Raw genomic sequence first — 16,923 nt, 5'->3', positions numbered from 1 at the left:
TCAAATTAAAAGCCCAAATCATATAAGATCCAGCCATATTCTTAATCTAGTCTTGTTACTCTAATAATTGAAAGCCTATGTATTGATCAGCAAACTATAGATCACGTGAAAAAAAATCAAGAAAGTTTGTAAATTAGCCAACCTGTTAATTCCTGCTATTATCTGTGGCAAATGTATTCTTTTATAAAATACATACTGAAGTGCATTCCTCAATCCCACTCACATGCAGACACACGTAATAATTTCTCCATAAACATACAAGTGAGAAAATCCAAACAAGTTTATTTACAAACACAGTACTAGTAAAAAGAATGATCCAGAGTCAGTAAAGAAGCACTGTGTTATATATTCCCTTCATTCAGTACACACACCAGTTCCTCTCCTTTTTTATTCTTGATTCAGTTGTGACTGTAGAAGAATTTAGCGGTTAAGCCAAAACGTTTTTGGTGTTCATATTCGCTGAAGTCAAATCTCTTGTGCATAAACACACAAAGAGTCCGTATTAATGACGAAAGAAATAACATGTTTAAATCTTAGTAGCAATGCGTCCTTCAAAATACAAGAGAAATAATGGAAAAGTGCACAGTCGAGCACAAACAGAGCAGTGACAAAATATTAATTTAGTCTCTTGAAACCCTTCGCAAACAAAAATAAACAGTAAAAACCTTCACAGCTTTCCAGTAGCTAAATGCACAACGCTGTCTGGAGTGCAAACTAAATGTTCACAGTTCAAAGTGAAAGGTGAAATAATACATTAAAAATAAGTGTTGTATCACTTCACACAGGGGCAGCAACCGTATTCATTCTTGCATTTTAAATCAGTGAGACTTGCATTAAACAATTTACTTCAACATCTCCATTCATCTTTCTGTGAAAAGGTTCGTGTAGTCATCTCCAAAAGCACTGAGAGCTTCAGCAGAGGCTTAAGTGTAAACATATTTCAGTGATCATTGAAGCAGGCACACACAAAGCCAAGTAGAGTAAAGTCATGCAGAGCATTACATGGTTATGGATGGACTTTACAGGGAGTACTTCCAATAGATAATAAGCTGAGAACTGCTCATGAATTTCTACACCTTAGCAAGTCTTAAATGTCTTTTAATTCAAGAGACAAATTAAGATTTTAGCTTGATGTCAATGTATTTGTAGATAAGCAAAACACACAGGTGCTTTGCATATCATACAGAGGGGTTTGATACCTCATAAGGCAATATGGCTTAAGACATGAATGACAGCGAACGGTTGGGTTGCTCAGCGGTGCTTTGATGCTTTACAAATCGGATTGCCTTGAAAGTTTTGTTGAGACGGTGTCTTTGTAAAATATTTTTTAGGGCTTTTTTTCCAAAACCATTACAAGCCAAAATCGAAAAGGGGAAAGAAAAATCTTGCCTCCTATTATATATTGTATATTGTGTTTTCTTCACCTGTTGGAGGTGTTTTTTTTAGCGGGAGAAAGTAGGCCACTGAAAACAGGCCATTTCAATAGTGTTTATTAAATATTCACCCAGTGAATCGGGTGAATAGGAAATAGATTACAAAAGTAGACAATTGGATGTTACAATTTTATCTTTTTTTTTTTTTTTTTTTTTTTTTTAAACATTAGCTCAATATCAAGGTTCAGGCTTTGTTTTACACAAACATTAAAAGCTGCCACATCCACAGAGTGTCTGAGATAAAGACAGAAGGAGAGAAGTGGCACAACGACACCCGCTGCTGCCCCGTTTCAGCATAAATATCTGTGCAACTGAGTAGAAAACAACACCTCTGTACAGCAGAGCCACTAGAAAACTTCACAGAAACTACATCACTATGAGGACCACTTTTCACATTAAAAACAAGCATCCTATGGTGACAGAGTCGGAGATAGCCGTGGTGACTTGACTGGCTAAGTAACAAACTTAAAGTACATGTTGAAAAGAGAATTATGTTGGCAATTAAAGCAAGCAATCTTCAACCTATAGTTGAAGTAATGAGAGTGGAAACTTGTGTGCTCTCATGGCCAACTTTCTTTTTAACTGTGAACTTAGTGAACTGAACTGACATTAAAAAAAAAAAACTACAACAGGTAAATCTGCTTAAAAGAACAAATTAAAAACACATCAAAGCACAGCAGTGAGGGATCACGTGCACTGCCCCGTATGTACGTGGATGATCCCACGTGTATGCATGTGAATGAAGTTGAAAATTTCATGGGGCATCGCGTGAAAGCCCGGCCGCGGCTTGACGTTGTCGTAGTAGTGGTGAGTGATGAAGATGCCGGAGGGGTTCATGGGAAACGCCCAGAAACCGTAGAGGTGGACCTCCTCGCACATCTCCATGGCGGCAGTCACGAGCATCAGGCCGCTGCTGAGCCGCTTGGCTCGGACGCCCTGCACGGCCCAGAAACGCTGCACGTTGAGCAGGTACTGCGGGTGGAAGAAGAACACGCCCCTCTGGGAGTCGAAGTCGTCCAGCATGTACTTGACTCTGAAAGATACGTCGGTGTTGCGGGTGTTGTAGAAGGCGGGTAGCACCACGGAGGAGTTCTCGTAATTCTGGAGGACCTCGTAAAACGGACGCCGCCATTTCTCCAGCTTCTGAAATCTAAGGAGACAGTGACACGTATGACACAAGACAAAAGAGAAGAAGACCAGAGGCAGAATCAGACGGAGAGATGAGGAGACAGCACTTCTCGCTCAGACCCTTTTTTACGATACCTCTCAGTAATAATGCTCGGATTTATTGTCACCAGATCTGTTTTAGTGCCAACATCTACTGTGTACTTCTCATTAATGGGTGGGATGTTGCATCTGCAAAAAAGAAAATAAAAGTTCACTGGAGTCGATTTTTTATTTTATTTTGACATAATAAGCATGCTGGTGAGACATAATGAAGAGCTGCACAATAATCATATAATATTCATGATCAGGAGGGGGGCTTCTACCATAAATTAAACATAATTGGATGTTGCTAAACCTGAGCGGTGATTATCCAAAAGCTTTATCCAATATTACCAGAGAAAATAGACTCGCTGAATACAGCATGCAAAGTTATAAAAAACGTTTAGAGTGTGGATTCTCATTAGAAGAGAACAGACAACAAAATAGGCAAAAACCAACAATTAGATAGAAGAATATTGATCTGTCAAGTGCACATTTCAGACCCTTTAACAGGATTCTTATTGAAATATTTAAAAAGTCCTTCAGTGACTTTGTTCAATCAGCAACAGCAATCGTTTAAGTCGGCACACTGACGGTCCCGACTAGAAATGAGAAGCCACCTTTTTGTGAAAACAAGGATCAGCTGTTTTGACATGATTGAAAATTGTCGAAAAGTTCAAGTTTAGCAACAGCCAAATACAGTAGGTGCAAATCAAGCGAACAGATAAAATATAGACCAATCATAGCCAATCATGGATAAGAGCATTAAACAACACCCACCCCAAAGTTCAGGTGAAATGTCACAGAATGTTATGTCTAAGGGTCTTTGTACGTGATTGCATGTCATGTTGGCATCATAATGGAGTCCAACATTTATTATTTATTATCTGTGTACAATAAAAGTACAATAGCTCTATCCCATTCCATAAAATTGGTATAATCATAGTAAATAACCCCAATCTCAAATCACAAAATCCTCATGATCATTGTGCAACCGTCACATAACAGAGACTGAAGGATTATATCCTGTATACCTAAAAACAAAATCTGCTGCATCAATTTCCTTTCCACATTTGCTGTTCTTGATGATACCACCATTTCCAATGACAGCACATTTCTTGTACTGTGATTTGGAATAGGGCATATCCTGGATGAAACAGACACGGTGCGTTAATATCAGACAGGCAGCAGAGAGGGGCTCATGAAAGCAAAACAATTGTATCATCGGGTGGGGAAGCGTCAGGCCAGTGGCTGAATAAAACAGCAGATAGTCTGCAACATAAACTCAGGAAGAGGCGATGAACTCACATCAGGGAACATCTTATAGACCTCGGTGGTAATGGGAAGGATACCACTGGTGTCAACCTCGTACCTCAGCTTGGTCCCTGCAGGAGTGTTCTTCTTGGTGGTGAACAGAAAGGATGGAGCATTACAGCAGCGAGACAGAGACATCCTTCAGGAAGACGCCACAGAAAAACCAAAGTTAGTTTCACTGTAGAAGAATACGTGGCAGCATCGAGACCAACAGTAGTTCAACCTGTGTAAATAATAATTACAAATCAACTTTTTAATGTATTTTATATATTTTCTTTTCTTTTTTCCTCATTAATACACAACATTTAGAGTTTAAATGGTTAATTTGTGATACACCAAAAAACAAATAAGAAAATATGTCAAGCTTTATGTCATAAAATTATTAACAAATACACATTCCTTATATTTTATTAAAGAAATTAACGGTTTTTATCCTACATGGGGATTAGTTATGTTTTAGGCTACTGAAACCTCATAAGAACAGTAATGAAACTCCAGCAGTGCAAATCCAAAGAGTGTTATATATGTATATACATGTATGTTATGTGTTTTTTTTAAAGCTGTTTAAAGACTCCATAACACCCCAAACAGATTAAAAAAAAAAAAAAAAAAAAATGCACTTCAGAAACAGAGGCATAAAAAAATACAAAAGGTGTCCAGTCTAAAAATACATGATTTTTTTTTTTAGAAGGAATCTAGTCATTAATCTTTTCAGTTCTTCTGCTCTGAATGAGTAATGCTTACTTAAAGTTGCTGGTCTCCTCCTTGTTCTGCTCCCACCTACACACCTGCAGGTTTCGCCATCTCTCAAACAGCTCTGAGGTTTTCACCCTGGCAGACAGGCAGAGAGACTTGTGGAATGAGGAAGGATACCCATGGCCATGTTTTTTCCGATTAACCATGTTTCTACAAGAGTGGTAAATTGAAGAAACATCGTAAAAAAAGACTCAAACAGACAGACGAGGAGGGCAGAAATTGCAGTGATTACTCTGTAATGGCTCTACTGATGCCGCTGGATCTAGACTGGTTGGCAGAAGGACCTCATCAAGCATGTCTGTAAATAGATGTCCTTGAACTGACATTTCCTTAGAGATGATTGGGGTGATGTGATTTTCTCTGGGAGGCAGGCCCGAGCCATTATTCAGCTGGCTGGCAGAGTGACAGCAGCTGCTCTCTGTCACAGTCAGAGTGGGTCAAGGCCCCTTCATCAAGTGCCCAGAATGCATTTGACAATAAAAATTTCGCAGCATGAGGGACGCGCAAAAAAATTCACTGGACAATGTTCATATTCATAGGAGAAGAAATATGCCACTCAGATTGCTGTGAGCACAACTGGCTCATTGAAGGGTGTAATGAATCTGGCCAATCATCTACTGCATGATGTGAAAACATGTCATTTATAGTGTGCTGCAGTGAAACTGACAATAAAAGTGGAGATCAACAACTCAGCTGTTAAGTGTTGGCAATAAAATGGATGTAATGGGACATTTATAAGATTGAAGTGTTCCTCGATTTCAGCTTCAGGTTTTTTTCATCTTTTTTTTTTTACCTGTTGGACCTTCAGTAGGCAACTTACTGTTTGTTAGATAATAATTTAATGATTATACAAATCAACTGAGTGAAATTACTTATTCAGATGTTCAACAGACTAAATCTCTATTAATGACGTGTTACTAATACAAATTTATGGGAAATATATGCAACAGAATGGACATCAAAGTCTAGAAATGACACACACAATAAATTACAATTTTGATATAAATATTTTAAACTGAATGTTTATTCTTTAATCTGCATAAACATTAGATTGCATTACTTCTCTTCTTTGGCCAGTTTTACATGAACTGGAAATGGATAAGTTCAATATCAAATTCTAAAATAAACACCAGAAGTTTTAAAGTACACAAATTAATATGCTACCACTTATATATTGAAACTATATTCAGAATACAGGACTTCTTGTAATGTGTATTTCTAGTAATACTAAGGTTGGTTGGTTCCCCACTTTTGGTTTTGACTGTAGTAACTATTGCCATAAACCTTTTTGCAGACATTCATTGTCTCCAGAGGATCAGCCCCAATGACTTTTTCTCAACTTCTGGATGGGATGGCATCAAATCTATAGTTGGTTTTTTTCAGATACTTTATTTCTTGACTCAATACTGGCAAAACTAACAACCATTTGCTTCTTGGGTTTTCAGGCTGTCTCAGTTCGCGTACACTTGGTGGTAAATTATCTCTCTGCTTACCCGACATATGAGCGAGGATCACTTCTAGAGGGATAAAAAAAAAAAACGCATCGTTTTCCACGTTAAGTGTTGACCACGTTATAGATGAACACTCACATTGTCAGGACTTTGACATCCATAATCTCCTGTCTGAGCTCCCTGCATGCAGTGGAGTTGTACTCAAAGGAGCCATCATAGTTTTCAAGAAACCTGGAGGGATAAACACAGTCATGCTCTGCCTACACCTCTGCACACACAAGAGAATCAACAGAATTAACAACAAACTGTGGACATCAAAATGCAATAAATATATGCAACGGTATGCTGAAAGGACACAGTAAAGCAAAATAGTTCATATTCACTACAAAATGCTAATGGTTTGACTTTATGAAATACTACAATATCAGTATAGCATTGTGGGATGACAAATGACAGAAGTAATGCAACTGATTTTCGGCGTCACAAACAGGATAGTTAACATACTGTTTACTGGACACTTGCACCAGATTCTGTTCCATCTTAGTCTAAACCAATGGAATACACTAAGTGAAGATAAAAATACCTCTCATATTTTTACTTCTTTAACTGGTTATGATGAGTACTGCAATTGTACAGTACTGGTGTTCTATGATATATATATATCAATTTAGAAGATAAACAGAAAACAGTTTGAAAGGGGAAATGGGTTGCATGTCGCTGTATGACAGTCATGCTGGCTGCATTAACATAAGGCTGATTTCTTAAGCATAAACACATACACCAGTTGTCATGCAAACATTAATCATGACATGGATTTAATTAACAAGCATAGTTTTTGGAAAATAATCTTTTCATCTAGGCCTGAGGGAAATTTATTTTACACACACATAAAACAATCGTTACATTGAAATGGCAACATTAACCAAAAAGCACACAGAAATAATGTCTTCAGTATGGTGGTGTGACTGTGGTGCGTCGGTGGATTTGAGAGAATAGTTCTGCAGAGGAAGCTGGACGGATTCGTGCTGGTTGTGCAGTTAGGTGTCGATAAATTGCCGTTAGTCTGTGCACTGATGCCTCGTTTCTTGCAGCGCAGCGTTTTCATTTAAATGTGTTCAGAGTGCAGTCTGGACCAAATACGTGTGTGCGTTTGTGTTTTTGTGTGTTTTGGGATGGAGTGGGAGTGGTTAGGATGGAGGTGGAAGAGCGAGGAAGAGGAAACCACCGCTGCAATGTTCTTCGTTCCCTTATCAGACTTCTCTGAGGTTACTTGACTTGCTTATATGGAGCGATTTAGTTTAAGGACTTGGTTGAGAGTTTGAGATATAAATGAATGAATTTGAAGTTGTTTTTTTGCTTTTTAGAGTATTGGATGTTAAAGTGAGTCAATTTAACCTCGGAAGGAAGAAAATAAAACATTCTTCCTCTTGTTTATTTTAATCAGTATGTTTGCTGCGACTGCTTTTTGATCACTTTTGAGCAAAAGTTACGTAGTCTTGTTTTAGTGATGGTTTAGATCCAGTTTGAATTTGGTATTTTCTGTTTAATGGATGTTGCAGAACAAAATATTTGCTTGACCTTGTTTCAGTTCTACAGTTATTAAATTTGTTCATATGCTTTTACCATTTTACATCTCCAATTGATATAAAACAAGTTCTCTGGAAAATTAAATAGAAGAGAACAGATGAGAAATGTTAAATATTTATTTATATGGCTAATATTGTCCATTCATATTATTACATTTAAATGCATTAGTGCAATTGACTGGCTTTTGATTTCTAAATAGCATTTGAATAGTTTTGGTTTTTTTGCATTCGAGTTTACATTGTTTCAATATATAAAGCTATGGAGGCGTCACAGTCATGGCAATAAATAGCCACTAAATGTGATAAATGTACATCCTGGTTTTACTTTAGCCAAATGATGCAGTTGTAAATACTCTCACCTCGAGACGGTTGCTCTTTTTTTAGGCCTAATCCATAAATTTCCTGTTAGGTTTGGGCAGTGAGCCACTGAACTGACAGACTCGCCTCTTTCTGGATGCATTTAACAGAACTGCTTTATATAAATAACAAAAGATATTGATTTACAGAGCATCTTTTTTTTTTGGGGGGGGGGGGAACTCCCCACCTAGTGTAGCATCTTATACCAGGAATTTTACTTTTATTAAAATCAACAACATCTAAAGTGATCGGTTTAAAAATATTCCCCTTCTGAGCTACATCTTAATCTTGGAAAGCCCTCAATCTTGTAAAATGATTTTTAAATTGATGCTTATAACTCTCACGGTAGCATGAGGGGATTTGGTGGCAACCGTAACATATATTTGTTAGAATGAATGTTGGTATTTGTCAGGTGTTGAATGGAGTGTGGTGTTCTGAAAGATGTATAAAATTGTGACATTTAGGTAAATGAGATGAGTTTAAAATAAAAAGATAATAGTAATAAAAGAACACAACAAGCAATACAATGCAGCGATGCATTAAAGGAACAAGATGCTGGGATGAAACTGTACAAATAAGGAACAATGGAACTGGTTGTCTACATCCACCTGATGATGCAGTGTATTTCTGAGGTTCTACTGAGAGGAGCGTCTGTCTTACACAATATATTTGACACACTGAATAGGGCTGTTTGTTCTTGTTTTAGCTAAGATGATGAAACCTTTGCAAGTGTTCTATGTTCAGTTCTAAAAGCAAGACACTAATTCACTTCATGAGATGAAATTCATCTCCTGTGGCATCTTAGATTAACTGTACAATGCTGGTTCAAAACCAATCCAGGATGAGAAAGCGAAACCAGCATTTTGCCACAGACACTGACATCTACTGCTCAGTGAAATGAGAATTTGGAGCTTTTGAGGAGGGGAAAATAAAAATCATTCCTGTCTTCTTGTAACAAGGAAAGTAAAGTGGGAAAGGGGGTAAATTCAGGTTGCAGAGAGAGACAATGCAGATGTGAGAAGGGGAGATAGAGGGAGCGGAGAGAAGTGTCCACACTATGTACATGGCATACACACAGAGCTGTGCAGAACACATGAGACACAGGTTGAGGAGGACAAGGCATTTGGAGATGGGTGCTGGATGGGACACAGAGGTACAAGGAGAAGCCAGTACATCAACAGGAGACCGTGGTTCATCCAGCTTCTGGAGGGAGGGGTGGGGTGAGGGTGGGGGTGGGGGTGGGAGGAGGGCGGGGTCTGGGGTCGAGGTGGACGGGATCAGACAACATGCAAGAGCAAATCTGAAGTGCAACCATCACTGAAAAAATATGAGAGTTTATACCTTTCAGACTAATGAAAAAGAAAGAGGCATTCTTGGGTTTCTGTGAAAATACTAAAAATGCCTTCAAACTGGCCTACCTTTGAGAACGTTTTTTCTTCTTAATATCGGCTAGGCAGGGTGTGACTATTACGGAGATCTGTGAATCTGGCTGAAAATTCTGACGGAAACATCTGTCAACATGCAGACAGGTTAAGTTAGAGTTAAATGTGTGATGTAGTCCTGTCACACCACCACCCCTGCTAACTTCCTACACCTGCAAATTTCAAAACAAGTAGAGAAGGAAAAGTGTACATGTACGGCAACTTGTGTTCTTTCTACAGCAACTGAGGAGACTCATGGGCGAATCAGTGATCCCAGTCCACGCATGCAGGGCTGGGTCGTTAACTACAAAGATGGATTTTAAACTTCTATTTTCTTTCATTCTATCTTTCTCTCTCTCACACTCTCTTTTCTCAGAGGTGTTGTGCAGTCAGTCACGCTGGAAAATGTACCTTTTCCTTCCATTTCTTGCCGGCTTCAGAGATCCGTCATCGGAGAAATTAACGGGACCGGTCCAATTTCCTGTCTCGTCCCCTTTGAGTCGGCTAAACTGTTGCGCACTAGTAAGAAAATGAGTCAGTTTATTTGGGATTTATGGTCCTTATTCTGCAAATGTCAAACACATGCCACCAAGCCCATATGTTCACTCAAACATTGCACATTCATACCGACGCACATACACAGATATACATAAAGGGGGACCAGCTTTTTGGCTCAAGAAAAACAATCAAAGTGTGACACCAAACATGGTTAGAATGAATTTTTAGTTAATGACACCATGGTGTTAAATGGTTAATTTATGTTCTGCTGGGCCGTTGCTACTATCCTTAATGTGATTCAATTATTTACACTCTGCAGTATTGGCTTGCACAAGTGTTGGACTTGTAAGTCAATATATTAAAGTCACATTGATTTAAGGGAGGAACAATATTCTGTGCCAATTTGCTGCGAATGTCAAATTACATCTGAGGAGGAGACACCAACCGATTTGCCAAACGTACTGAGGATACTATAAAGTTGCCAATTTAGACCATCTTTTCGTCCAGATTTTGGGATTTACACAGAATGATGAGTTTTACCCTTCATGTCTGATATTTTTTTCAAGTCAGAGAAATTAACCCAGGTCATGTAATTAACAGTAATTTGGCAGAATCTCATCTTGGACCTGGACTTGGAGACTAACACTTAAAAACATCAAGTCTGAGGTTCATATAAAAGATCCTCTGGATCGCAGGATTCAGTATTTGCAGTTTATCTGATACTGCAGCCAAAAAGTGAGGGCATGTCGACTTCAGCTTGATTAATATTGTTCATGACCATCACAGTGAATCTATCAGAGGAGGCTATTTGGTGCTTTCAGAGCCTTCACAGGGATGGTATAAATGCACCCTGACTAAACCACCTAATTCTACAGATATGAAAGTAGTTTACAGGAATTAAAGGGAGCCCTGTTTGTGATGGATTTCTTCGCAGGAAAACAAGTAAAAATGTATACAATATCAGGGTATATGTCATTTTTAATTAGAGGTAAACACTGGAAGTATTCTGGCAATAAATCTAATAAAAAGACCAAAACCATCACAACGTTATCAGTTGTCATCTCTCGTAGATATGGCAGGTAGTTGGTTAATGTTGTGACACGCTTGTAACTTGGTTAGGTTCATAGGTACCAAAACTACTTGGTAAGGTTTAGTAGAATATCAAGGTTTGGGTTACTTTGATACGTTACTTACATAAGTTATGTTACATATGTTATGTAAGTTAACTTGCGTATGTAACTTAAAATAAGTCAACTTTTACCTGTTTCACACAAGACACGAACAACAATCTGCCCTGTAACTCCTGTGTTTAAACCATCAAACCACCACCGACATCCTCTTTTGCTCCCGTCAGAATTACTACGACCACTGGAGGTCGCATATTCGGTGCAGTTTGCCCAGTTTGAACCAGGATTATGCAAGTGACTACAACTTATAACAGCTGTTAAATAGGCTGATCAAATTGGAATTGGGTGGTTTCCTTGCATGTCAGCCCCGAGCCACTTGGTTCCAATTAAAAATGTAAGTCAATAAACAAATGTGTGCTTTCATCTAAAAGAAGATCAGTAACATCCTGAAACAGCTGGGCACTGTAGTTTTCAGAAAATGTCAGTAAAACAGGAGGAAATTATTTGTTTGGGGATATTTTCAGCTGCAGATTTGGTGCATTGCCACAGAGTAGAGTATATGGGGTTCAATTCAGAGGAAGTCGTACTGAAGTCAAATGTTTAACTGCACTGGTTTTGGTCTTTTCAAGATGTTTGCCAGCAGACTTGTTTTTTTAAATTTGCATATTGCTGAAGGAGATACATCTGTGAACAGACTGATTACTTTCCATAGATCCACATATCCGTGTCTCTTTTTATCTGGCTGATTATTATGCAAGCTTTCATGTGTGACTCATTTCTGTGAGTGCTGTGTGGGTGTTGTGCTAATTTCAGCGGGGAGATTGAACACAAAGAGCCTTTTCTGGGTGCATTATGTGAGCGAGCGGTCATCAACGGGAACTCGTGTCAATACCGATCTCCAGGCCCATTCGGCTCCTCTGAGTGCCACTTCAACATCTCCACAACACTCTGCGACCGGCTGCAGAACCAAGCGCACGTTAATCAGAGAGACGTTTGTTCCTCTCTTTAGGACTCAGCAGGACAAATGCTAATGCTCTTAGTCATCACCAAAACACCATCCCTATTGAGGCATGATTTCAGGCTAAAATGCACTGGGATGGTTACATACGGTTCATACATGATGTTTTCCAACATTGTAGCTAAAAATAAAACCCAAAATCTAATGTGACTGCTTCTGACTCACAGATCACATTAACGTCTTGAAATCAAACATCGGAGCCCATTTATGTCCCGTTGCCTCAATTAAGAGCCAGGTTCAGACAGTAATCTGGGCATTAGTAGACAAACAAGAAGCACAAAGTTGCTCTGCAGCACTAATGTGCTCTGACTGTACCTTCAGGCATGGCAGGCAATGAGACTGGAAAGCAGGAAAGACTTCAGTACTATTAGATTCTGTGACTTGGGTTTTTTAGGGCGGCCGAGGCGTATTGATCCAGATGGCCATTTAGTCCCGTCTGTCCAGTGTTATCTCCTCTAATGATTAGGATGGACGAGCAGTTCACTGTTTGTACCAAAATAGGAAATTCAGACTTTATAACTTTAGTTAGTTTACGTGCTGTGACTTTCCGCTATTTTGCTTCAGCCAGTAGATTTACTGTAAACTCTGACAACAGCGTGTCAGGGAGATACAGCCCACTTACATAATGCATCAAGAACAGAGTCACACGAATTGACAGAATTAAAAATAATTTTCATCAGTGAATAACTGGTTTTATCATTTAACAACAAAAGATGCCAAATTTGAGCTTTTTAAATGTGAATATCAGCTGCTTTACTCTGTTTTATATCACTGTACAGTCCGGTATCACAGAAAAGTTTGTTATATACTCGTCAGTGACACGTTTTGCCCCCCTGGGGTCCGAAAAGTCATGTGACTGAGGTCATGCGTCGAAGTAGTGATAAAGTCCAAGCAGGGATGAGGTCATGGGTGGATAAATTGAACAAATAAAACTTTTATCCAAGAGATGCAAATCTGTGAGAAAGCGTAACTTTCGTATATATTGCTCCAAATACAACTTACGTAATATACACTACGTAAGTTACGTAATATACATCCCTTTACTTACCTAAAATTACTTATTTGAACCCTTTTCCCTAAACTTAACAGAGTGTGTGGTGATAGCTCAACCACCTGCGTGTACTTTTCACGCGTAGGCAAGGCAGAAACGTGACACTGACACGGTATCCTCTAGTGGACTGACGGGTGTATTACACGCATTAGCGTGATAACGGGTTTCAGCGTAAATTGGAGCTGGATTGTTGATCAGACAAAACATCTGTCGACAGTCACTTTCATTTCTGGAGAAAATTAGATTGACACGTTGAACTATTTTCTAATGTTTTATCTTTTACACTTAATGATTAATCAAATAATAGACTGATTAACTTATAATGAGGATAATTGCTCGATGAAGTCAAATCTACATGTTGCTGCTTACTAATCAAACCTGAGTGCTTCGCTGCTGCGCTCTCTGAGAGTATTTTTAGATAGCAACCTCTTCAAGTCAAGCAGAGTTGAAAGTTAATAAGCGTTCCTTCACAGAAGTGTGTCACTCACTGTGATCGTTTAATAAGCTCCCTCCATGCTCCTGCGCTGCCATTTCACCATCCAACATCCTCTACAACTTCACCCTGATGCCAGTGAAGGCAGGCCGGGAGCTGATTTATGCGACACCATAATGGGACTTCCTGGAAACTCAATGGCTAGATTTATCAAGTAAAACAATGTCTGCAGCACAGTTTGACTTTAATGCACCTCCTCACACATCTGAAGGAGAGCCCTCTGCCCTTTTTCGTCTTCTGGGATCGATGTATAGAGAAAGCGAGTTGGCGTATGAGTGATGATACATCTAAACTGTTACTCCCTGAGCTTTCACTCAGTCTGCAAGCACCCAAATGTCTCCTCTGCAGACAGCCTCAGGCAGTTTATAGAGTTGTTGTTTTTTCTTCTCTGTGATGCGCTGAAACACATGAGTGCTCGATAAACATCCTGCCTACATCTTTTTCAGGCCTGGGTTTCGATGGGGGGGAAGAGGATGGGTGTGGTCAGACCCATGTGAACGACGACTTCAGATTGTTTATGCTTGAGGCGATATCAGAAGATGACGTCTTCTCCCTCTCTCTCTGTTTCACACACGCGCACACATGCAAACACATTCATTTTATCACTCCCTTTCAGTCGCTCGTTGTCTCCGTTTCCTTCCTCTCCCCCACTTGCACTGAGGTGTGTGTGTGCAGACAGAATGTAGCAAAATGGCTGCCGCTGTGCCCACCGGTTTCTGTTGTGTGGCTTGTTCCCCCCTCTCTCGCTCCTAGGCTGAGCGCTAGGAGTAAAGTCAGGGCACAGGCGGCGAAGAGAGGCGTGTGTGTGTGTGTGTGTGTGTGTGTGTGTGTGAGAGGTCTGAATTCATGCATCACACTGCAGCGGTCAGGATGCCATGAATCCACATTGAATATCATCAAAACCAGCCCAGCAGGGTAGCAGGGGAGGGGTTAGCCGTGGGGAGCTTTCAGATTGCAGCACGTTTATGTTTGCCTTGAGGTAAGCATATATGTGCTGTCTGTAAAATATCTGGAGGTGGGGTGTTTGGATTGTTTCTTCTTTTTTTATTTCTTTGAAGTGAGATTTGGTGTTTTTCATTAGATTTTTTTCAAACCACCTTAAGATCAAATATCCCAGCTTCTCAGCATCTGCTCGTCTCACACTGAATTTTTCTCCGAATGTGAAGGAAAGCGGCCTGCAATTTAGTAAATAAAAGGTCTTTTGAATGGGTTTACAGGAGACTACAAACCAGGGTCCAGCTCAAGAACCTGTGTTAGGGAGTTAGATGTTGCAGAGGTATTATAAAACAAGGCTCTGCAGTGGCTGCAATGTGCACTAAGTGCAGTCTGGTGGAAATTAATTATTTAACAGGGACCAGTAAGAAATACACATCATCTTTAACATGTTGACCTATAATCATCAGCTTTCATATGCATTCTGATAATCTGATGCCTCTGTAAGATGTAGGCTACGACCAGTCAAGAAGGCTGAAACATAAAATCAAATAAAGATCTTTGGAAAAAGAAAGGGAAAACATCACCATACACAGCTGAAGCACTGTGTATGGTATGAATGTGATGCTTAATTTTCTGAAAATATCAACAACAACAAAAATCCAATGGAAACTGTTTCTATGCCACTAGGAAAAAAAGATGGATGGTTAATTGCTATTGTTCTTTTCAGCCACTAAAGCTTGTTTTCCCCCATGCATCCCCACATGTGGTTCATCCAGACTACTCCCATTTATACTGAGCATTTTTTTTTTTCAGTTTATCACTCATATTTTACCTTACACCATTCAGTCACTATATTTAGTATCAAAACAGCTATGAAGGCATGCTTCTTAGGGCTGAATATTATCCTTACAGTGTAATGAATAGCAGGCCTGCGCTTTAATTGCCTCAATGACGATTTAGGAAAAATTATCAACACTTACCTCTTAATGTAGTTTTTTCCATAGAGAATCTGTTGCAAAAGTGTGACGAGCCCAAATGCGCAAATAAATATGAAACAAAGAGATCTATTGCCGAGTATATCTTTACCCGACGTTGGGTCGGAGTATCCCATTCTTCGGCGCAGCATGCAGGGCAGGACGGTGACACCCGGTTAGGTGTCTCTCTCCGCTGCATTCAGGATCAGGATCGCAGGTTTCTTGTACCCGCTGGACTGCACATTGTCCATCACCTTTCTAGGCTATTTTATTGCTCTCTGACCACAGCATCATTAATGGTGGAGGAGAAGCATCGCAATTTATCGCTAATTGTGATCTCAGTTCCAAACCACTAATGGCACCGCGTCCAATTCCAAAATAATCTCTTTATCTGTGTATTTTTTTTTTTTTTTACAAACGCACCGGTAAAAAAAACAAAACATTAAAGGTCCCGAAAGGAAATTCTCGATTTCTATCTGTTATCGTTCTACTCGCCTCGACGAGGTGCAGTCGCTCGGTCGCATGCAAGCAATGCAGATTATCCAAAATATCGCGCTCTATTGGCTCTGAGTCTATAAATCCTGAAATGTTAAATCAGAGCAAGCAAAGTCATCGACGCTAAATGCGGTTCCTGTCTTTAAATTGCTGATGGGAGCTGGAGAGGATAAAAAAAAACACAGACACACACACATCCCTCATGCTTCATCGCAAAACTGCGTGACTGAAATGCAAAAGGAGGAGGATGCGCCTTTTCTCAGCCTGGCAGCCGGGGGCGCGCCGCGTTTCATTCGGATGCTCCTTACTCAGCCAAAACCCAAGGTCATGATCTGCTTTTCAAGGATGCACCTGCACACCCACAACATCTACAACTGCCCAACACACCGGCCCTCCCGGGACTTTCTACGGTTTGCCACTTGCAGCACCATGAGCATGTTTTTGCAGCATCATTGGTTCCTGAAGCTGTTTTATGTTTCAGTATTTGCCTCTGTCATTTATTTTTATTTTTTTTTGTCTTTGGAGTTTATGTCAAAGTCACAGACAAGATTTTATGCACTGCATTTATTTTGCTCCTTCTGTGTGATGGTTTTACATGAAGTTAATTGTTTCAGGGGCTGACATTTTCAAACTTTGACCACAACATTGTGTCTCCAAACAAAACTCCTGACAGAGTGGATCCTTCAACACTGGAGCTAATGACTATTACTGCCATTGATTTCTGCCAGAGTCCACTTCAACTGCGGTGTGATCATGTCATCAAAGTCCATCTGCTCCAGTCTGGGCAGCACGTATCCATTCAAACTT

General features: G+C 39.7%; 1 protein-coding gene across 6 annotated transcripts; it reads right to left on the bottom strand.

The window, feature by feature from the left end:
• Window positions 1-262: 262 nt before the first annotated feature.
• On the bottom strand, window positions 263-16,382 carry st8sia5 (ST8 alpha-N-acetyl-neuraminide alpha-2,8-sialyltransferase 5). 6 transcript variants are annotated; one of them, XM_069715701.1, is made up of 9 exons: window positions 15,628-16,382; window positions 9,936-10,043; window positions 9,522-9,614; window positions 6,299-6,391; window positions 4,698-4,859; window positions 3,948-4,092; window positions 3,674-3,786; window positions 2,697-2,789; window positions 263-2,583 (listed from the first exon to the last, which is right to left on the bottom strand). In XM_069715701.1, the coding sequence occupies exons 1-9, from the start codon at window positions 15,771-15,773 to the stop codon at window positions 2,121-2,123; spliced, it is 1,416 nt and encodes a 471-aa protein (XP_069571802.1). In that variant the 5' UTR covers window positions 15,774-16,382; the 3' UTR covers window positions 263-2,120. The 6 variants fall into 6 exon arrangements, with proteins under 6 accessions (XP_069571802.1, XP_069571803.1, XP_069571804.1 ...); XM_069715702.1 differs by having other exon boundaries at window positions 4,698-4,784; window positions 15,628-16,377; XM_069715703.1 differs by lacking the exon at window positions 9,522-9,614 and having other exon boundaries at window positions 15,628-16,378.
• Between the last annotated feature and the right edge of the window lie 541 nt (window positions 16,383-16,923).

Source organism: Brachyistius frenatus, unplaced genomic scaffold (genome assembly GCF_029030835.1).
Source record: "Brachyistius frenatus isolate BFR_SWC_R1_liver_20210118 unplaced genomic scaffold, ASM2903083v1 Contig_146, whole genome shotgun sequence".
Lineage (NCBI taxonomy): Eukaryota > Metazoa > Chordata > Actinopteri > Embiotocidae > Brachyistius > Brachyistius frenatus.
The sequence above is the reverse complement of the archived record's forward strand: the minus strand, read 5'-3'. Positions and strand labels throughout refer to the sequence as shown.

Coding starts and splice junctions, on each gene's coding strand:
- st8sia5 (XM_069715701.1), bottom strand. CDS start 15,773: ATGCTGCGCCGAAGAATGGGATACTCCGACCCAACGTCGGGTAAAGAT. Junction 10,044..15,627: donor GGAAAAAACTACATTAAGAG/GTAAGTGTTGAT, acceptor TTTTCTTACTAG/TGCGCAACAGTTTAGCCGAC. Junction 2,584..2,696: donor CCGAGCATTATTACTGAGAG/GTATCGTAAAAA, acceptor CTGTCTCCTTAG/ATTTCAGAAGCTGGAGAAAT.